The sequence below is a fragment of the Musca autumnalis genome, unplaced genomic scaffold, assembly GCF_047663935.1.
Source record: "Musca autumnalis isolate F117 unplaced genomic scaffold, ASM4766393v1 scaffold_1, whole genome shotgun sequence".
NCBI lineage: Eukaryota > Metazoa > Arthropoda > Insecta > Diptera > Muscidae > Musca > Musca autumnalis.
Genome location: NW_027411644.1, coordinates 134425929 through 134449071, shown reverse-complemented (window position 1 = coordinate 134449071; position 23143 = coordinate 134425929). Strand labels below are relative to the sequence as shown.

At 34.8% G+C, this 23143-nt stretch overlaps 1 protein-coding gene across 1 annotated transcript; it reads left to right on the top strand.

Annotated features, from left to right (window-relative positions):
• The first annotated feature begins 20061 nt into the window (after positions 1–20061).
• LOC141404298 (lamin Dm0-like) lies at positions 20062–21037 on the top strand. Its single transcript, XM_073987814.1, has 2 exons — positions 20062–20433; positions 20489–21037. Exons 1-2 carry the CDS (start codon positions 20062–20064, stop codon positions 21035–21037), a joined length of 921 nt encoding a protein of 306 aa, XP_073843915.1.
• Positions 21038–23143: the final 2106 nt, after the last annotated feature.

Sequence of the window (23143 nt, the reverse complement as noted above, 5' to 3'; positions counted from 1 at the left end):
TAACTCATTTCGCTAGATCTATACTATTACCTTATCAACATGGTTTCGTTAAGGGTAGGTCTACCTTGACAAATCTATTGGAGCTTACATGTCACGTTCACAATGGATTCGTAAATAAATGTCAAACTGACGTTATATACACAGATTTCAGTAAGGCCTTTGACACCGTTGTACATGAATTGTTAATATATAAGCTTGATTGTATGGGTTTCTCATCAATACTCTTATCATGGATACGTTCTTATTTACAGGACCGTACCCAAAGGGTTTCTTTTAATGATATTCTGTCAAAAAATATAACTGTGCATTCTGGTGTTCCTCAAGGTAGCCATTTAGGTCCATTACTTTTTGTACTCTACCTAAATGACCTTCATCTGTTATTCGTTTCTCTAAAGTATTAATGTTTGCTGATGATGTTAAACTCTTTAGCAATCATGATTCTTATAATCAATCAATTAATCTTCAACATGATTTGTATTCTCTTTCCAACTGGTGTAGTGTCAACGGTATGTCATTAAACTTAAAAAAATGTAAAAAATTGTCATTTTATAGATCTCGTCCTGATTCTTGCGATTACTTCATAGGTTCCCACAAATTGGACAATGTAGATTCGTTTGTGGATCTAGGAGTTATTTTAGACAGTAAACTGCGTTTCAACTTACATATATATAAGCTTGATTGTATGGGTTTCTCATCAATACTCTTATCATGGATACGTTCTTATTTACAGGACCGTACCCAAAGGGTTTCTTTTAATGATATTCTGTCAAAAAATATAACTGTGCATTCTGGTGTTCCTTAAGGTAGCCATTTAGGTCCATTACTTTTTGTACTCTACCTAAATGACCTTCATCTGTTATTCGTTTCTCTAAAGTATTAATGTCTGCTGATGATGTTAAACTCTTTAGCAATCATGATTCTTATAATCAATCAATTAATCTTCAACATGATTTGTATTCTCTTTCCAACTGGTGTAGTGTCAACGGTATGTCATTAAACTTAAAAAAATGTAAAAAATTGTCATTTTATAGATCTCGTCCTGATTCTTGCGATTACTTCATAGGTTCCCACAAATTGGACAATGTAGATTCGTTTGTGGATCTAGGAGTTATTTTAGACAGTAAACTGCGTTTCAACTTACATATAGAGTCTTGTGTTAACAAAGCCAAGTCATTACTAGGCTTTATAAAACGCTGGTCTAAGGAATTTGACGATCCATACGTGACCAAACGCTTATTCATTAGCCTTGTCCGACCAACATTAGAATACGGTTGTGTACTTTGGAGTCCTTTTTACAAATGTTATTCTGATAAGATAGAATCAGTACAAGTTCAATTTCTTTTATTTGCTCTTAAAGGCTTAGGGTGGAGCTCAAATGAATCTCTTCCACCATATGAAAACCGTCTAAAGTTAATTGATCTTCCAACATTGGAGAAAAGACGTTTAATGCTCAGATCTATATTCATTATTAAACTCTTGCGTGGACAAATTGAATCACAGGTTTTAATAGGCGAAATAAATTTTAATGTACCTTCACGTAGCACTCGAAACTACATACCACTTAAATTAACGTTAGCGAAATCTAATTATGAAATAAGTAATCCACTACGATCTTTATGTGAGGAATATAACAAGTTATATAATATGAAAACATTGTACTGTCCAATAGTGTAATTGATATTGATTGGTTAGAGTTGAGTTGAAAAGGGTATATGTTGTTAGAATAGGTTAGAAATTTGGAATGTGTAACGAAATTTGGTCTAGAAACAAATGTGCCAAATTATATCGAAATCGGTTCATATTTAGATATTGCCCCTATATATATTTTCGGCCGATTTCCTGTAATTTTTGCACCAAACACTGTATGTATGTCACATTTCGCTGAAATTTAGAATGTCTGACGGAATTTGGTCTAGATATAAATGTGCAAAATTATATCGAAATCGGTTCAGATTTGGATATAGGTCCCATATATACTTTCGGCCGATTTCCTGTATTTTATGCACCAAGCACACTATGTATGTCCAATTTCAATGAAATTTGATATGTGTGACGCAATTTGGTCTAGAAACAAATGTGACAAATTATATCGAAATCGGTTCATATTCAAATATAACTCCCATATATATTTTCGGCCGATTTCCTGCATTTTGTGCACCAAACACGATATGTATGTTCAATTTCATTGCAATTTGGAATGTGAGGCGGGATTTGGTGTAAAAATAAATGTGCAAAATGATATCGTGATCTGTTCCCATATATATTTTCATGTTTTTGTTACGTATGTCCAATTTCAATGAAATTTTGAAGATACTTAGAAGTCATCATTATATACACAAGTACTTATAGTTGAGAAGGAATTGACCAAGGCTACAGCTTTAAATATTATATCTTTGAGAGACTTCTTAAGAATAATGTTTTAATATGATATAACTAAATCATTATTTGAGTAAAAATTATGAATACGAGTGGGAGTTATCCTAAGAGTAATTTAAGATATCACAATATGTTAATATGTATATGACCTGGAAATAATAAGTCCGATTTATAAAATAAATTACAACTATCCTCAAACCTAAGGCTCTCAAACCTGGTTCTGTTCTTAATTTTATTCACTCTAAATCCAATCTGTACAAATAAAGAGAAATTAATACTGAGTATATAACTACCGTAGGAATACTTATAGTCGAAAAGACTTTAGGAGGTGTGTTACTTCCTGAAACATACAAAAATACCATTGTAGTTCCAAAACGGCCCTGAATGGGTAGAGAACGCCTTCATATCTCCTATATTTATACGTTAAAATATTAAAAAAGTACTCCATTACATTTTATCTATGTTTAGAATTATGTTTAACTCAATGTTAAGTGTAAAATCAGTATCCAACAATTCACATGTAAAAATATTAGATACAGCTATTAGTACACCACCACCATTGCTACCTCGGTCTAAAGATATTGTATTTATTTGATAGAATTTCTGAGTTCATAATTGTCTCATTTAACCATGTCTCTGTCATTACTACGATATGATAATCAAAGGTAAAGCTTTCCAGATACAATTTTGATATTTTGGTTCTGATAGGCAATGGAAATAGCATCGTTATTAACAGTACTTAGTTTTTTGAAACATTTTCCATTACATTTTATCTAAGTCGTGGTAGCAAAGCGCACCGGGTTCATCTAGTTTAATAATAAAAAATGGTATTACAATATACATTTAACCATATTTTTATACCCCACACCACACTGTGGTAAGGGGTCTCAAAAACATAATAATCTGCTAAAAAAAAATCCACGTTAAACGGCCAACAATCTTAATATAGAACACTTTTTGATGGTTTTTCCAAAGCCCCGAAATGGTTTTTTCTTTTTATTTCTTTGTTAGTCTATGGATATTTTCCTTACAGACTATATAATTAAAAATGTTGTACTTAATTTTCTGAATTTAAATATATTACAAGTTTACTTTTCAGAGTATTAGGATTCATAGAAAAATCAATAAGATTATACAATTCATTAAAATCTTTAGACATTCTTGTTAAGGGATCAGCATTTGTATAATTCAATCTAGAAAATTGAATAGTTAGCGGTACATAATTGCGAGTAGCTCTTTGGGGAATATTAAAGCGAATATAGTTGATTAGAAATCCAGCATTAACGTCACCCATTATCACATTAAAAAGGAATGATACATTTAACATTTTTCTTCGGCTTTTTAAAGTTGGCAGCTTGATGAGGGAAAGTCTATCCTCGTATGATGGAAGATTATTATTAAAATTCAACTTGGGATCTTATCAGGTCCAAAATCATAGCCATATTTTAAATGTTTCAATTCTTTTAAAACCATTGTACTGTCCAATAGTGTAATTGATATTGATTGGTTAGAGTTGAGTTGAAAAGGGTATATGTTGTTAGAATAGGTTTTAGTTGAATATGTTGTTGTGAAAAAATCTGCGAATAAGTTGCTTATAACAGTGTTGTCGGATGATTCTGTGTTTCCGTACCTTGAAGTTGCAGGTAAACCGCTGGCTTTTCGTTTCGAATTGACAAATTTGTAAAAAGATTTCGGGTTTTGTTTAAAGTTGTGTTTGAGTTTTGAAATATATTTTGAATAGCAAATATTACTCAAGTTGGTATATTCTGAGCGTGCAACTGAATATCTTCGGTAGTCTATAGCAGAACCTGTACGCTTGTATTTTTTGAACTGTTTATTTTTGTTATTCTTAGATCTTGCTAATGCTTTCGTGTTCCATGGTGGTCCTGACAGCTTTTTATAAAAATCTTTCGGCACGCAGACATCAATGTACTCATATATCTTTTTGTAAAATATGTTTATGACACAATTCAGATCATAAGTGCAGGATAAGAGGTCACGCCAGTCGGTGTTCTGTAACAATTTACATAACTGTAGATAGTTTGTTTTCGGAAAACATAAGGATTGTTCGATACGAATGTTATGTTCAACATTATTGATAGCTGGAAAGGCGACCTTCATTTCTATTGTCGGATGGTATTGATCTTCTGGGCATGTTATAGGATCAGTTCGTTTAATGTAACAATCATCGACTTGATTTACAAATATATGGTCTAGTAACTTATGGCTGGAGTTACGGATAGAATTTACTTGAAAAAGACCAAAATCGAATAGTGTATCGAAGAATTCTTCATTGGATTTGTGTATATTTGCAGGCATTAAGTATTTATCTTCGGGTAGAAAATTCCACGAAATACTTGGTACATTAAAATCACCTAAAACAAGAATTAAATCCTCTGGTTTAGCTTTTTGCAGAACAGCTTCAAAAGCTTGGTTGTGCTTTTCACATGTTATTTGGGGAGACGAAGGTGGAATATAGGAACATAATATTAACATTTTCGTAGAGTTATGTTTAACTCAATGTTAAGTGTACAATCAGTATCCAACAATTCACATGTAAAAATATTAGATACAGCTATTAGTACACCACCACCATTGCTACCTCTGTCACGTCTAAAGATATTGTATATATTTATTTGATAGAGTTTCTGAGTTCATAATTGTCTCATTTAACCATGTCTCTGTCATTACTACGATATGATAATCAAAGGTAAAGCTTTCCAGATACAATTTTGATATTTTGGTTCGAATACCACGCACATTCTGATAGGCAATGGAAATAGCATCGTTATTAACAGTACTTAGTTTTTTGAAACATTTTCGTTATTTTGAGGTATGAAGCCAATATTAACGAGTCTTTGTCTTTCCCTGTATATATATTCACGACCAATTGTATATTCTGGCCAAAAATCAGTCAATAGATTCAACTGTAGTTTCAGCTGCGAGTCTCGTAATAAAAACACTTTTTTCGGTGGAGTGGCTCCAAGTGTAATATGCATGCAAAAGGGGAGCAGGAGGATTGTTGACTGTTCCTGCGTAAGTTATTGGTAGATTTTCAGACATCATGTTTGATAAATTATTTGTAGACTGGCAGTTTAAAGGCATGGCATTATTTGAAATATATGAGTTCTTTGAAATTGGTGATGACATGTTAGATGTTGAAGTAGAGGAGCGATTTGAAGACGACGGAGCATTGATCTCTGTACATGAATGTACCCGGTTTTTATTTGATGGGCTATTTTGTTAGCCCGCAGTGTATGTGCTATCTCGTTGGACAGCACTGTAGCATAGCGGTATGCATTTATGTGCACATACGCACATACCAATATGCAAGCGAGAGCATATTTTGGATGTTTTGCTATTCTTCTTTATGCATTCCAATCAACATTGGAATGCAAAACAGGTTTTGTGTGGCGAGGCAAAACAAAAAAGGGCATTCGAAGTTTGATAGTCAAAACGAGCAAAACGTACACCCCCGCTGTGATTAAAGTGAAAAAGAGTTAATTGCCAAAATATTAAAATAGTGAAAAATTGTAAATCAGGAAAAAGGATACAATTTAACATAAATAATATTGTGCATAACAGTTTTCATTTGCATCATATACCTACCTGTGAATTTCAAAAACCTTTTACTTACCTTTGCTATGCATACAAAAAACAAATTGTGAAAATAAATTATTTATACTTACCATAAACTTTGAAACCAAATACTTACCTGTAACCCTTGATGCTTACCGTGAATACCTAGAAAGAAAAATACATATACTTACCAATGAAAACGAATTAATTTTTTGTTTTGCCTTATTAATTAAATACTTACCAGTGTAAATACATACCACAGAAAACCAATTGAAGTTGTAAATAAAATCGAATTTTAATTTATAAACAAAAAAAAAAACAAAATCTTTTCTGTTGGAAAACAAAAAAGGTAAAAGTGTAAACATTTGGTCCTTATCGAGCCAGATACAACAAAAATAAATTTGCAAAGAAGAAGTGGATTTTTTGTGAAATGTGAAAAGATCCTACAACAACAAAAACACACAGTGGAACAGTGAAATTACAAAGTAGAAAAAGCTTAAGCAAAAACAACAAAACAGTGAACAGTGAATAATTTTTGAAAAAAAGGAACAAATAATTTGGAAAAAAATAAAAAGCACAAACAGTTTACAAATACGGTGAAAATTGCAACACAGTGGAACATATCAGTGGAAAACATACAGTGGAAGCTAGAACGAAAGAACAAATAAAAAGTTTTAAAAATATATATTTTTTAAATTAAACACTAAATTTACAACAATCTGCACACAAACTACACAGTGAACACAAAAACAACATATTTGAGCAAAATAATTACACAAAAAAATTTCAAAACTACAAAAATCAAAAGTTACACAACAAATTACAAAAACTAAAAGTGAACATTCAAACACTACAACAATAAATAATGACAATTTCTACAAAAACAAAACAACAAAAACCAAATTCAAACGCGATCACGGTACGCGTAACTAACAAAACAAAAACTTACCTTGAAGGAGTTTGCGCTGAGGAAGGAAAAAGCGGACGGACACAAGGTGAAACCCACCCCATACTTACCTAGACCCTATAACCAAGCAGAGCAAAGTGAGTACAAATAAGTTTTTTGATTTGGAGCGTGGCATCAAAAAAGGAACACAGGGTACGGCGAATTTTGACTCCCGACACTCCCTTTATACGATAACTCGCTATTACATCACAACTTGACACCTTTGGAGGCAAAGACCCAAGTTTTTTACATAACCCTAGAAAAGAGGACTGAAGTTGACCCAGCGAACGTGGGAACACACACATACACACACAAACACATACAACCTAGTGAAATTTGGGATTTTGTATCAAAAATTTTTCAATTTATCCACAAAATAAAATTTTCTTTTGTAAATTTTGTCAAATCATTCTGTGGAAGGTTTGAAAATTTACAAATACATACAACGATCAAGCAATATATAGTGGAATTTTTGGAAAATTCTCTCAAATTTGGAAATCACGCTTTTTTTTTACATATACAAAGAGAAAGAGAAATTTTGTGGAAAAATTGGAAATTTTATTGAGTGACTTGTGGAAAGTCGAATTCCTCTTTCCTACATATTTGTCCGTCCGTTCAATAATTTGGAAATCTTGCTCACTGACCCGCCATATTTTTTTGGAAAGTCAACATACATTTGGAAACTACATCATTTTTGTAAGCTGATATTTGTTTTCACGCTTCTTGACACAACAAAACAAACATTTTATTGGAAAATAACCTAAAATTTACAAAAAAAGCACACATTTATCAAATAATTTATACATAAGCGCCATATTGATTTCCCAATACATCAATTTTGGGAAATTGGAAAAAAACATTTTGCGCCTTTCAAGTACATAAGCATAAGCGTTTGGTGGACAAGCGCCCAAAAATTTGAGGTTAACTAACCTAAACACTCGACACTTTAAACTTTTTCTTATCTTATGAAAATTTATATACTTTTTATACTCATACATTTTTACAGCATATTTGAGATTTTTTGGATGAAAAATTTTGATTTAGACAGAAAATATTTTCGTCTTTTTTTTGTTGAACAAATTTTTGCATTTAAATTAATTAATTTTTATTTTAAACCATTTTGAAACAACATTACAACATTCAAAAGAATTTTTCGCTAAAAATTTGGATTTTTTGGACCCAAAATAATTGACCTTCGAAATTGTTTGCTGGGATTTTGCTCTGGCTTGACTCGTTTCTTTACTAAGACATTTTATTTCCACCCAAAACCAATTATTATTAGAACAAACAAAAAATTTCGTCTGTGTTTAAAGCGAAATCATTCTCTCAACAATTTATTTACAAAAGCGTCATTAGAATAGTTGTTGATTTAGACAATTATTCAAAAAACAACTGCGTACAAAAAAATCATTTTACTTTTTTCTGATAAAATTTGCTGTTTAACTAGGTTTTATTGCAACCTTGTCATTTCTGCAATTTGCTGTGCTTTGGGAATTTGTTAATTTTCTGGATAACCCAACACACATTTTTCTTCGACTTATTTTTGGAATTTTTTTTGCTGATTTTGATTGAAATTTTTCGACCTTTCAAAACTTTTTCTTGCGTTTTTTAATGAAAATATTTGACATCAAATAATTGTAATTCTCTGTACTCACATTGGAGAAAACATTTTTCGTACTCTACAAAACATTTACTCTACTCTACAAAATATCCAGTTGTCGTGAATTTATTTGGGAATTAACATCAAAATTTTGCTAAGACAAAATTTTCTGACTCTGTTTTTTACCCAATAACAAAAAGGTTTGTCCCCTTGATTGGACTACTTTGTCAATTCTTGTGAATCAACAAATTTGTTCTAAAGTCAGATCTAATTTACAAAGAAGGATGGCCAAACTTAATCGTGAAAAATTTGTTAATTGTCTTAACGATTTAAAAGATTATGCAGCGATTTTAAGTATAGCAAACAAAGAAGATGATATTCATAGATTAGAGGCATCAAGAGTTCAGCTAGATTCGGTTTATGACAAAGTAAAAAGAGCGTATGAAGAATGCAGGGATCATGTCCCAGGGGAAGGTGAAAAAGAAATTGACAAAAATAAGCTAAGAACTCATTATCTAGAAGCCATTGGCACTTACAAAAATGCTGTAGGAGCGATTAATGGGCAAATTCAGTTAGTTAAGCAGAAAGAAGCAGAAGAAAATGTTAAAAGAGAATATCAAATGACGCAAAAACTCAATACTGAAGTAGAATTTACACCTATTTCAAGACTTCCACCATGTGACACAGACACATTCAGCGGAGGATACAGCGAGTGGACTACGTTCCGAGACCTCTTTACAGCGATATATATTAAAAATTCGAAACTAAGTAAAGTTAAAAAACTCTTCCATTTGACGCAGAAAACAACAGGAGAAGCTAGAGCGATAGTCAGTCATGTCCCACTTACAAACGATGGCTTTGCGTTAGCGTGGAAGAATCTCACTGAGCGATATGAAAACAGAAGGATGCAGGTCAACGAGCAAATCAAAATTCTTTTCAATTTACCCCATATAGCGTTTGATTCAAGTAGCACAATTCAAAAACTTCAACGTACCATTAATAGTTGTATTCAGACTCTTGAGACTCTAGATGTTGATGTAAAGGGTTGGGATCCTATACTTATTTATCTTTGCTCCTCAAAACTACCTCGATCTTTTCTAGAGGAATTTGAAAACTCTTTGCACGACAGCAAAACTTTGCCCACCTGGGACCAGGTAAACAAATATTTGACCCATAAATTCAAGACATTAGAATCTGTAGGAAATATTAAGCCTACAAGTACAAAATACACTCAAAAAAAACTGATTTTAGTAAAAAATCAAAATTTGCCAACAGTTTCCATACCAATACTTCGCCAAATTCACAAAATAAGGGGGGTTCGGTGAATAAACAAACTTCGAATCAACACCAAAAGACTCAAAATACGCAAAATTGTCCACTTTGTAAGGCAAATCATTTTATTAGAGATTGTTCTCAGTTCCTAGGAAAGTCAGTCAATGACAGAATTCATTTAGTCAAGATCTCACACCTTTGTTGCCATTGTCTTTCGTCGAATCACGGCGTCAAAGAATGTAAAAGTCGGTTTGGTTGTCGAACTTGCAATATGAGACACCATTCCATGTTACATAAGGGAACAGACACCCAACAACAAACCCAAAATTACAACTTAGCAAGAGATGAAGTGCGCCCTAGTACTAGTGCTTCAGCTCTCACAACCACAATACAGTCCACAGAACCACAAAACGTTACAACCTTGACTCTACAAGAGCATAGAGTTTTCGAACATAACCCTAGTGCAACTTTGCTGTTCACTGCTATAGTACAGGTCGAAAATAGAGGACAATCATATGATGCCAGAGCAATTATTGACCCTGGATCACAATCTACTTTTATCTCTGAAAAACTTCGAAACAAATTAAAATTGCCTACCAAGAAAAACCTTGTTCATGTTACAGTACTTAGCCAAATCGTCTCAGAAACTTCTACAAAATCTTTTCTTTTCACTTTGCGTTCTCGTTTAGACCCTAGCTTTGAATTAGATGTATGGGCACCAGTTTTGAAGACCCTTCCGTCTAATTTGCCTTCACAAAACATTGAAAAGAGTAAACTTACAGATATTATTGGTCTTAACTTAGCTGACCCGAAATTCCACATAAGTCAACCTGTCGATCTTCTCATAGGAATGGATATAGGACCCTTAATCTTCGAAATAGGGACTCCCATAAAATCTTTTGGCTCATTCTTAGCACAAAGAACAGTATTCGGTTGGATAGTAGGCGGCCCAATACCCGAAACCACTAGAAATCCACATAACATTTTTTTGTTTAACACCACTTCAATCGAAAAGATTATTACAGGTCAGAAGAAGACTCATTCTGCGAACAAAACTACCTAGAAACAACAAAACGAAATAAAGATGGGAGATATATTGTTACCCTACATTTTAGAAATTGTGAGGAGCTCGGAAATACTCGTAATATAGCCCTCGCCAAGTTCTATAGAATGGAGAAAAAACTTTCAAAGACTCCAGAAATCAAAGACTCATATGACAAAGAGATATTAGAATACTTAGAGCTGGGACATATGAGAAAACTTTCACGTGAGGAAATAGATCAGAACCCCAATTACTATTTGCCGCACCATGCGGTGATTAAACCAGACCGGTTAACTACTAAACTTAGGGTAGTATTCAATGCGTCAAGTCCCACGTCAAATAGAAGAAGCTTAAACGATAATCTTTTCGCTGGACCCATACTTCAGCAAGATCTTGTTTTGCAAATATTAAAATGGAGGTTCTTCAAATATGTTTACAATGCCGATGTTACACAAATGTATCGTCAGATTCTATTGGATAGAAATCACACTCGTTATCAACGAATTCTTTTTAGGAAATCTCTTTCTGACCCAGTGGAAGATTATGAGCTTTTGGCGGTCACTTTCGGAGTGAACTGCGCTCCATTTTTAGCACTCCGTACTCTCATGAAGTTAGCAGAATACATAAAAGATATATACCCTAGAGCTGCTTCAGTTATTTTACAAAATTTATATGTTGATGACGTCCTAGCGGGAGGTCATTCCATACAAGAAGCGTTAGACTCTCGCAAAGAATTAATTTCTGCCTTTAACTCTGCAGGTTTTCAACTTAGAAAATGGACTTCAAATGAGCCCAAAATAATTAAAGACTTGCCAAGTGATCACCTTTTGCCTCTCAATTGACTAGATCTGTCTGAAAATGATTCTACCAAGACTCTAGGTATCAGATGGAATATTTCGGGGGATAGTTTTTCGGTCCCATCGCCTTCTATAGAAAACAAGATTAACTATACAAAATGGGAAGTTTTATCTACGATTGCCAAATTGTTTGACCCATGTGGTTGGTTAGCTCCAGTAATAGTAGTAGCCAAATTAATCATGCAACAAATTTGGTTAGACAAAATAGACTGGGATGACGCTCTCAAACCCATGACACTATTAAATTGGCAAAACTTTGTTAAAAAGCAAAAACCAGGGTCGCACCGATTAAAAAGATTTCCTTGCCACGACTTGAGCTTTGCGGAGCTGTACTTCTCTCTAAATTGGCCTCTACAATAATATCAAATCTTCAGATGTCGAATATTGAATCTTATTATTGGACAGACTCCACAATCGTTTTAGCTTGGCTTAAAAAACCACCGTGCCATTGGAGTACCTTTGTAGGTAACAGAATTTCAGAAATTATTGAAGATGTTGGTAATGATCGATAGCGTCATGTTGACTCTGAGGCGAATCCCGCTGATGTAGCAAGTCGCGGATGTTCACCGATCGATTTGAAAACCCATTATCTATGGTGGCATGGACCCCAGTGGTTAAAATACCAAAAATCTAGTTGGCCCTCAAATAATATTCCGTTAGATACGAACTTAGAAGAGAAATCAGCTAAGGTTCTCACCCTTGCAACCATTACTGGTGATGCCAGACAAGAACTTTTAAAGAAAGACCCTTTGGTAAATTTCTCAAAGTTAAACAGAGCATATCGAGCATATGCATGTGCTATGCGATACTACAAAAAACACTTACGAGCTTGTCCCGATTACTCCCTTGAATATTATTTTGAAAAATATTATTTTGAAATGAATACAATACAGGCATCCCATCTTGTTACCATATATGTCCAAGTTATCGCAACTCCTAGTAGAATGTACACACCAAATAACTATGCATGGTGGAAATCAGCTCATGACTCGAGTCCTACGTTCAGAGTTCTGGATATTCAAATTGAAAGTTCTAGTAAAAAAGACTATTCATAATTGCAAAATTTGCACCTTGTATAAGACACACAATCAAAATCAAATCAAGGCTTCTCTACCGCCGGAGAGAACTTCTCTAACACGACCCTTCTACAATACTGGTGTTGACTTTGCCGGCCCTTTCAATATCAAAAACTTCACTGGTAGGGCGTGTTTAATAACGATGGGTTACGTATGCGTTTTTATTTGTTTCGCCACCAAGGCAATCCACCTAGAAGTAACTAGCGATCTTACGACGCAATCATTCTTAGCTGCCTTCACTCGATTTATAGGTCGGAGAGGTTGTCCGGCGTGAGTATACTCCGATAACGTCACCAATTTTGTCGGTGCCTCTGAATTACTCAAAAAAGATAGAGCAGAATTTATGAAAAATCTCAGATCACAAGCTATTACCCAAAATTCTCATCAAAACTTAGAGTGGAAGTTTATACCTCCTGGCGCTCCCCACATGGGTGGATTGTGGGAGGCCGGCGTTAAGTCCTTTAAGACACATTTACGCAAAAGCTTTCCAAATCTTAACTTTACTTTTGAGGAGTTTACTACAATATTGATTCGCATAGAGGCTTGTCTCAACTCAAGACCCCTAAGTCCTGCTAATGATGACCCTAATGAGATAGCCCCTTTAACACCAGCTCATTTTCTCATTGGGGCACCGATGTTAGAGCCAGCAGAACCGGATATTTCCGATTCCGACCTTTCATATGTTAATCGCTGGAAGCGACTTAAAATAATTTAACAGCATTTTTGCCATAGATGGAAAAATTAATACTTAACTGAACTTCATAGAAGACACAAATGGAGATACCAGAAAGCCAATTTAAAGGAAGGCGATCTTGTGGTCGTAAAAGATGATCGCTTGTCGCCAACTGAGTGGAAATTGAGGCGAATTGTTAAGACATATAAGGGGGTAGACGATAACATTCGTGTTGTAGACATCAAAACATCGCTTGGAATCTCTAGTCGAACCATAACCAAAGTTGTCAAGCTATTTACCGACTGACTAGTCGGACCCCCTTTTCTTAAAAAACTTGGTGCTCCTCTCTCTCTTTTAATTACATATATGGCGCCATCCCGGCCAAATAGAGACTGGGAAGATTCCGAGGAGGAGGTGAGACCCCCAAACAGGCGTCAACACCAGGATCGCCCACAACAGCAACATCAAGATCCCCCAACACAAGGAGACAACAATCAACGTCCAAATCAACAAGAAGCCAACAATCAACAACTGCAACAACAACAGAGAGATGGGTCTGGGCAGCGACAGGGCAGGAGAGAGCGGTCGAGCTTCTGGCAGTACGCGTGTGGCCTTTGCCAGGACGACCACGCGATCCAAACGTGCCCCCGATTTAGAGAGATGTCGGCATACCGAAGGTACGAGACCGTTGAGCGGAGGGGGTATTGCCGAAATTGCCTGGCACGCAGTCATCTGGCACCCGACTGCACCAGCCTGACGACCTGTCGCAGGTGCGACTATCGACACCACACTATGCTGCATGGGGCCCCACAGCTAGAGTACACCCTACAGCCTGCGCCAATTTTTGTGCCTCCCTTTGCCTGGGACTTGGTCTTTGTCCCCACTGCCCTGGTGCGTTTCGCAGCTGAGAGTGTCGATGAATGGAAAACGGTGAGAGCACTCATATGCCAATCTGCCACGATGTCGCGCATAGCCTATTCAACATTTCAAAGGCTGGGTCTGAGATTTGCCACTTTCAAAATCATGGCTAGGCACACCAATGGCACTTGGGCACTGAAAGTGCATGCACTCATAACCGAAGATTTACCCCGACGACCCTACTCAGACCCGCTCTTAGAAAACCCTACTGCTTTCTTTACTCCACAAGCTCTCGCTGACCCGGATCCACGCAGCAACATTCCCATAGATCTCGAGTTGGGAGCAGACGTGTTTTCGTCAAAGCATTTAAAACAAAACTAGGTTATGTATTTTCGGCCCTATCCAAAGTCTCCCTATTAATAAAATATATATCTTTTTTATTCACAGATATCACGGCGGGGGAGGCATGTACATGAATGTACCCGGTTTTTATTTGATGAGCAATTTTGTTAGCCCGCAGTGTATGTGCTATCTCGTTTGACAGCACTGTAGCATAACGGTATGCATTTATGTGCACATACGCACATACCAATATGCAAGCGAGAGCATATTTTGGATGTTTTGCTATTCTTCTTTATGTATTCCATTCAACATTGGAATGCAAAACAGGTTTTGTGTGGCGAGGCAAAACAAAAGAAGGGCATTCGAAGTTTGATAGTCAAAACGAGCAAAACGTACACCCCCGCTGTGATTAATGTGAAAAAGAGTTAATTGCCAAAATATTAAAATAGTGAAAAATTGTAAATCAGGAAAAAGAATACAGTTTAACATAAATAATATTGTGCATAACAGTTTTCATTTGCATCATATACCTACCTGTGAATTTCAAAAACCTTTTACTTACCTTTGCTATGCATACAAAAAAACAAATAGTGAAAAGTAATTATTTATACTTACCAGAAACTTTGAAACCAAATACTTACCTGTAACCCTTGATACTTACCGTGAATACCTAGAAAGAAAAACACATATACTTACCAATGAAAACGAATTAAATACTTACCAGTGTAAATACATACCACAGAAAACCAATTGAAGTTGTAAATAAAATCAAAATTTAATTTATAAACAAAAAAACCAAAATCTTTTCTGTTGGAAAACAAAAAAGGTAAAAGTGTAAACAGATCTCATTGTTCTCATTTTCATCACGTTTCTCTTTGTGTACATTTCTGGCTGACTTACGTCGTTTCGGAGATGATTGCGGCGATTTTAGGTTATCCAGCAACTTATAATTTTCAAATAATTTCCCAAAGTCATCTATTCGATTCGTTAGTTTAGCCATTTCATGTTGAATCTCCAGATATATTTTCTTTTTCGATTGGAAAAATCGGTAAAAACTTACACCAATTTTTCTGCAATCTGCGCAGCACCAATGAACTCCCTTGTTGTTCGAGTAATGTCACTAAATTTAATGTGGGAATTTTCGTGACATAGCCAAAAAGTTATCATTCTTTTTGTATCAGATTTTATTTTGCAATTTTTATTCAAACAAGACATTTAATTGTTGATGCAGTCAATTACAAAATAGTAATGTTTATTTTCGAACACTGATTAAGTTAAAGAGTTGACAGGGTGATTTGAAACATCAGAAAACGGATTCACAACAGGGTGATTCAATCAACTTATCCAATTCAGGAACCAATGTTGATCATTGACAAAGGAAGTTTCAGCCTGTGAATAGGTGACTTGTGAAAAGTGCAAAAAACGGAATGATGTATGCAGAAAGCGCCAAGAGAAAGTGAATGCGAGATGACGTATTGTTTGTTGACAAGTACAACGGCTGATCGGATGATGAGGGTGATCACAAAGAATTGTTATTGCAAAACTGGTATCATAATTTGTTGTTGCTAATTTGGTAAACGATCTGTTGTTGCAAAAACTATGCACAAAGCAAAGCATAAGATATCAAAGTTTTTCTTTATTTTTTTGTTTTGCTCAATATGAAACACAGACACTATAATGTGTGATTATTCGAATGTTTTCGATATGTGAACACTATGCTATGTTGGTTATTGCGTTAATATAACGTTTAGCTAATACAGGGAGGTGAATAATTGAGTATTAACGAGGATCGATTGAAAACACGTCTGTATTGCAAGATGGTTGAACAAAATTTGTTAAGCTACTGTAACAAATTATTACATACTATCTTTCCCATAAACATTTTTATTATTGGAGATTTCAATGAAAACTTATCTTTTTCTGAAGATTCTGTTCAAAAAATGTGCATCATTTATAAGTTTTTTTTTTCGTTCGTTCCCACGCCTCTCACACCCGCCCCTGCCGGCCGAGGGGGCCACCTCCCCTTACGTAGGGAGCACGTACACACCATGGACCGGTCAATGGCGGGTTAGTTGGGGACAAAACTACCGGCTACAAATTATATCAGCCGATATAAAAATTTAATTACAAACTACAACAACATAATTTAATTAGGGAAATTAATATGTATTTACATTAAAGGCTCTTTAGGCTGAATACTACTGGTTCCGCTGAGGGAGATGTAGTTTGCCGTTAAACAGAGCTCAAGTTTTTAGACACTCAACTTTAGAATGAACGAGGGTGATAGATATAAATTAAAAATAGTTTCTGCTCATTAGCTGTGTTCTACTGTTCCGCAGAGGGAGTTGTAGATATACATATGCTGAGCTGAAGGGTTCTTAACAGGCACAAGTAGTTTACAGAACAATAGATTCTAAACTAAGGTACTAAAAATGTTAATACTACATTAAAGAGGATTGGCAACCTGCTTGCTTATACATTATGAATGCAATATTAATTTTTTAAAAGTATGTAATGGTTCAGTTAAAGGTATCGTATTATAGATGTTATTGCATATATCACACAATGAACGTAATGGGTTATTATCTTCATAATTAGTTCTCACAGTAGGCAAATTAATTGGCAAGAAATTACGGGTTATACGTGAAGGAACATTAAATCTTATTTCTCCTATCAAGTACGGACAGTCAATTAAGCCGCGTAACAGTTTAATAAAAAATAGCGCTCTTAGTGTAAATCTTCTTTTTTCAAGAGTAGGAAGATCAATTAACATTAAACGGCTTTCATAAGGTGGGAGTAGCGCGGTCGTGTCCCAGTGCAGACCACGCAGGGCAAACAGTAGGAATTGGATTTGAACCGACTCAATCTTATCAGAGTATGATTTGTAATAAGGGCTCCATAGAATGCAACCATATTCCAGAACTGGGCGGACGAGGCTAACAAACAAACGTTTCGTAACGTATGTGTCATCAAATTCTTTAGACCAACGTTTAATAAAACCCATTAACGATTTAGCTTTATTAACACAAGAATCAATGTGCAAATTGAAGCGCAATTTATGATCTAGTAAAACACCTAGATCTAGAAAAGAGTCAACATTTTCCAAGTGATGTGAACCAATATAATAATTGGAGAAAAATGGAAGTGATCTAGGTAAGGAAAATTTTTTACACTTTTTCATGTTCAAAGTCATCCCATTTGCGTAACACCAATTAGTAAGAGAGTGCAGATCATATTGTAGATATATTGAATTACTTAATGAATTCAGTTGAAAGAATAGCTTTACATCATCAGCATACCTTAAATTTTTGCAGTAACGTATAGCTGAAGGAAGATCGTTAATATATAGTACAAATAAAAGTGGGCCCAGGTGGCTACCTTGCGGCACACCGGAAGAAACGAACAAGTCCTTGGAAAATGACTCGTTAAATAAAACTTTTTGGGTGCGTCCTCTTAAATAAGAGGAAACCCAATTCAATAAAGATTGTGGAAATCCCATGATATCAAGTTTATAAAGCAAATGTTTATGCACTACGGTATCAAAGGCTTTACTAAAATCGGTATAAATAACGTCTGTCTGTTGTTTATAAGAAAATTTTTTGTTTGTACCTATACTCTTTTTGAAAGAAACTTCTAATGGAATCAGAATTACTTCTTCATGTCATATTATGCCACTATTAAATACAAGTTCCGTAATGAATATACTCCATATTCGTTATGTCATATTCGAGCTATATTAAGGGCTCGAAGCATTACACTCAATGAAAATGCTAGAAAAATGTCTATTGGACAAAATTTATGAAGGGTTTTTTGTGGACTATATTTTGAAAGCCAATTGCTAATTTGTCTCACTGGCTTCACCAACATTTTGTTATTATATTTTAGAGAAATTTGTTGCTAAACAGTAGGAGAAAATACTGACATTGTGTGCGTTAAAAATGGTTAAAATCTGCTATATTTTTAGGAACACTGTCCAACATTTTTAAGGTAGTCGTGTGCAAAGAACTTCTACCGAGGATTTTATAAAAGTACAGACCCAAACGACAAAAACGCTAATAGGCTATTGTTTTGTTAGATTCAGCTAAGATTTTATGTCCTTATCTAAAAATGGCTAAATATTGAATTTTTCGAACAAATGAAACCTTTTTAAGAGATAAGAAAACGAAGAAAATATTTTTACAAATAATCAACTCGTTCAAATGTATGAAATATCTAAAAATACTACAATTTTTATATAGTTTGCACAATATCTCCCAAACTTTCAAATTTGTCGTAAAATATTCTCTTGAATATGATAGACAATTTGGTGAATTTTGTAGAAGACTCTTTTCTGTGTAAATAGAGTCAGGTAGATTTCTTTTTAATGCATGTGTTCGAAGAATCTATGTTTAAAAATAACCGACTGCCTGTCATTAATAATGGAACAAATGTCGTGCCCAAAATAGTAAAGATAAGAAAGGGTCTATAATAAATGTATTTTCCATTACCAACGCACCATGTGTGTGCATGATGTATTTATAGACACAGCGTGCATTTCTAATGTGCGTGTAAACCAAATGTATCTGTATGTGTGTTATTGATAGATTGTAAAATTTAGGTTTAAATATTTTGTAGTAAATAAAGAGTTTCTCTAAATCAACGAAGCGAACAACACCGCTCGCGCGTGTGTTTTCATTTTCTTAGTTTATTTTCCTTTGGTTTCTTGGGGCATTTGTGATGAGACTAGGAGTCGTCTCATCATTTGGTGACCCCGACGTGATAGACTCGCGAGTTTAAAAAGGTAATTTGTGTAGTTTTTTCGTGTTAAGTGTAGTGACGTGGTAGGCTCACATTTTCAAGAAAGAAAAGTGTGTTAGTTTACGCGTAGTGATATAACGTAATAGGCGCGTAGTCAAAAGTGACTACGTTAGGTTTATTCGTTAGGTTATAGAAAGGCGCACAGTCGAAGCAAAGATTGTGTTAGGCCAATTTTTATAGCTACTAATAAAAAAATAAATAAAGTGACAAAAAGTGTATTTCGTGGAAATGAATTTTCAAGATTTCAGCCAAAATCAAAGGGTGTTGGGCGAATACATTGTTTCGCTTTATTTAGAACTGAGCAAAATTGCTCAGAAAAGTGTAACCAGGGAAACAAGGGAAAAATTGTTTAAAGTTGCTAGTTCCTTCACGGAAGCAAGAAGGGATTTTTTAGACAATGATAGGGAGCTCCGCGATATGGGAAAATTTCCATATGAAATGCATAGCCTCAGGTGTGCGGTATGCAATAAAAAAGTTCGACTTCTTAAATCGTCAAGTAAGGATAGATTTTGGGATCGAATTAAAGAAGGATTCGTTAGATACACAAATTCTTGAAACTGCGATTATTCCTGAATTTAATAAAACAGTAAAGTTTTCAGGTAGTGTAGGATCCACTCAGAAAGTTGGTGGGGACACGGAAACTATGGAAACTGAAAACGTTCGCGGTGATGTTTCGCGGAAGTTTGGAATTGACATAAATCAAATACGTGAAGAAAATGAACAGTTGAAGGGCAGGTTGGATCAAAAAACCATTGCTTGCTCAATTACTGAGGAAAATGCTCGTCTGTATGAATCACGAGTTGAAGACCTTACCTCCAAATACAATGCTGCTAATGCTGAAAAAGAAAAGACCATTGTGGACCTTGATGAATTAAGAAAAGAGTTCGAGTATCTACAAAAGAACATTCAGAGTCTGCGGGAAGAAATTACCTACAAGGAACAAGCATTAAAGAAATACGCTGTCGGCTTTCTACAAAGTATGAAGCCAAATTGCAACAGTCTTCGCAAGATTTGCGTGCACAATTCGAATGACAAATTAGTGCTAATCGTGCTGAATTAATATCTTGAAGAGCCGAATTATTGAGTTGGAAGCTACAAATGCTACATTGAATGCCCGCAATTATGAGTTAGAGAAATTGCTCGATACTGAACGTGCACGTCATGGTGTTGACATTTCCAATATGGAAGCTGACTTGCAACGATGCCGAGATGAAAGGTCACAACAACTACAAGAAAGTGCTGTCGACGACAAAGTACTGTGTGGCGAAGAAGATATTAGCCAAACGCAATATTTTGTAATCAGCCGAGAGAAGGATGACGTCGAAATTTTCAAAGGTGATCCTAAGGCAAGGGTATCCAAGGAAGGTATCAATGAAGATGGTGGTGCTACCGTATTTCAAGGGTTGGTAACGGATACAGCACAAGAACCACCAACAAAAATAATGATGAAGCCACGAAAATGGAAAAGTGGAGAAAACATAAGGACAACTCTATATAATGCCAATGAAGAAGAAGTTGCCGGTGCAGATCGTGTCAAGCGTACAATTATACGTCATGTGTCAGGTCATCGTATAATTAACGAAGGAAGTTTTAGTGGCGAGAAATATCCTACCAAATGAAATTGGATATACCACGTATTTCATCGAGGGAAAAGAAGTCCTCATCCTAGCTGGTTGCTGAAGGTGTTGGGTGCCATCACCTAGAATGAAGTCATGATAATTCTCTATATTTTTTATTATTAATTTAGAATTTAAAGAATGCCTTCAGCAGAAAATGAAAAGTATTACATTATGATCATGTTTAAGATAATATTCCTATTTTGTAGAAAATAACATTCAAACATTATTGTTAACAGATTAGAATACTCTAAGAGCAGAAGAGTGCCAGTTTTGTATCTAAACTATTTAATGGTGAATTTTGTAGAAGACTCTTTTCTGTGTAAATAGAGTCAGGTAGATTTCTTTTTAATGCATGTGTTCGAAGAATCTATGTTTAAAAATAACCGACTGCCTGTCATTAATAATGGAACAAATGTCGTGCCCAAAATAGTAAAGATAACTAAGGGTCTATAATAAATGTACTTTCCATTACCAAGGCAACGTGTGTGTGCATGATGTATTTATAGACACAGCGTGCATTTCTAATGTGCGTGTAAACCAAATGTATGTGTATGTGTGTTATTGATAGATTGTAAGATTTATGATTAAATATTTTGTAGTAAATAAAGAGTCTCTCTAAATCAAACAACACCGCTCGCGCGTATGTTTACATTTTCTTAGTTTATTTTCCTTTGGTTTCTTGGTGCATTTGTGATGAGACTAGGAGTCGTCTCATCACAATTTTTTAGAGCGTACCTTTGTTGTCAAATGTCTCTATCACGTTGTATCTAGAATATTTTTCAAATAATGATTTTAGACTCCACATAGACTAAAATTTGTTTCAGACAAGTTGGGATTACTTAGCACAATCCGTCCGTCTGTATCTCTGTTTGTCTGGCAGGCTGGAGCGCATGATAACTGTCGAACGGCTCAACCCATTTGTTCCAAGTTTTGGATCTCGTTATATTCTGTCCAAATTAAAGTTAAGTGATATCGGTACCCCCGCCATAAAAGTTCAAAATTTTTTGCTAAAATGGTGCATACCATATCTCTCAAAGGGCGTAATCAATACAATCTAAACTTTACACAGCGATATTTCTTCCTGACATAGATCGAACCTAATGTGGGTTATGTCGGTCCACTTCCTCAAATATAGTAAAATTACTTCCAAATGTACATCAAGTTCCAAGAGAATATGTATGGACAATATCTTCAGTTAATTCCCTCACAAAAGTTCAACATAAGTGCAGTTTAAAGACTGTTCGAGAATACTTTGGAAATTCTTTTGTTGACACTTGTAGTCTTGTTTACAGCGATATCCTGTTTTAAATAGGCAAGTCCATGCTTCCTGACAAAGCTCAAAACTACTACGGTGATCCATTTCCAAAATGGACTATGTCGCTCCATTTCTATAGCAAAAGTTTAACATTTCTGCGCTGTGATCTAAATTAAATTTATTAGCAAAACGCATGTATTTATTAGGAACGTTCACAGTCGTTAAGATAAATATTCCAAAAATCTCGATATTTTTATTGGCAATTTTGTTCGCCCAAAAGGGCCAAAACATTCTAAAAAATCTCTGAACACATAATTTTTGGGGAAAAATGTTTTGGGTTGTTTACCTGTATTCGATGTTCATTATCGCAAATTCCTGCAGGATGAGGCACATATCATTCGACAAAGGCGACTGATACTTTTTACTAATTTTTCATAAATCAAAATTCACAATATTTTTAGTTCGTTTCCAACAAATATAAAACTCTTTTGGAAACAAGTGGTCAATCGACAAGGGTAGAGTCTTTCTTGATTAATTTGCTTATTATTAGCAAATAATTATGTGAGGTTCTTTAAGGATCAATTGTTATTTGTCAAAATTATGTAACATTTGAAGCAATAAATTTAATTTAAGGAATATTTAAAATCTAGTTCCAATAAGTTGCAAGACCGAGTCCAGCAATTTTTTAATATCACCGAGTCTAAAAAAATTAAAAAAAAAAATAAAAAATCAAAAAAATTAAAAAATATATGTTTTTTGTAACATTATACCGAAAGCCGGAACAACAATCATGGAATTTTTCGTATTATAGTATTTTTTCACGATTAAGCTAATAGTTTGCCGATTGATTT

What these genes read in the sequence shown, in the direction of transcription:
- LOC141404298 (XM_073987814.1), top strand. Translation starts at nt 20,062, where the DNA reads ATGGAAACTGAAAACGTTCGCGGTGATGTTTCGCGGAAGTTTGGAATT. An exon ending in ACAGTCTTCGCAAGATTTGC is followed by an intron (nt 20,434 to 20,488) that starts GTGCACAATTCG and finishes AATATCTTGAAG; the next exon opens with AGCCGAATTATTGAGTTGGA.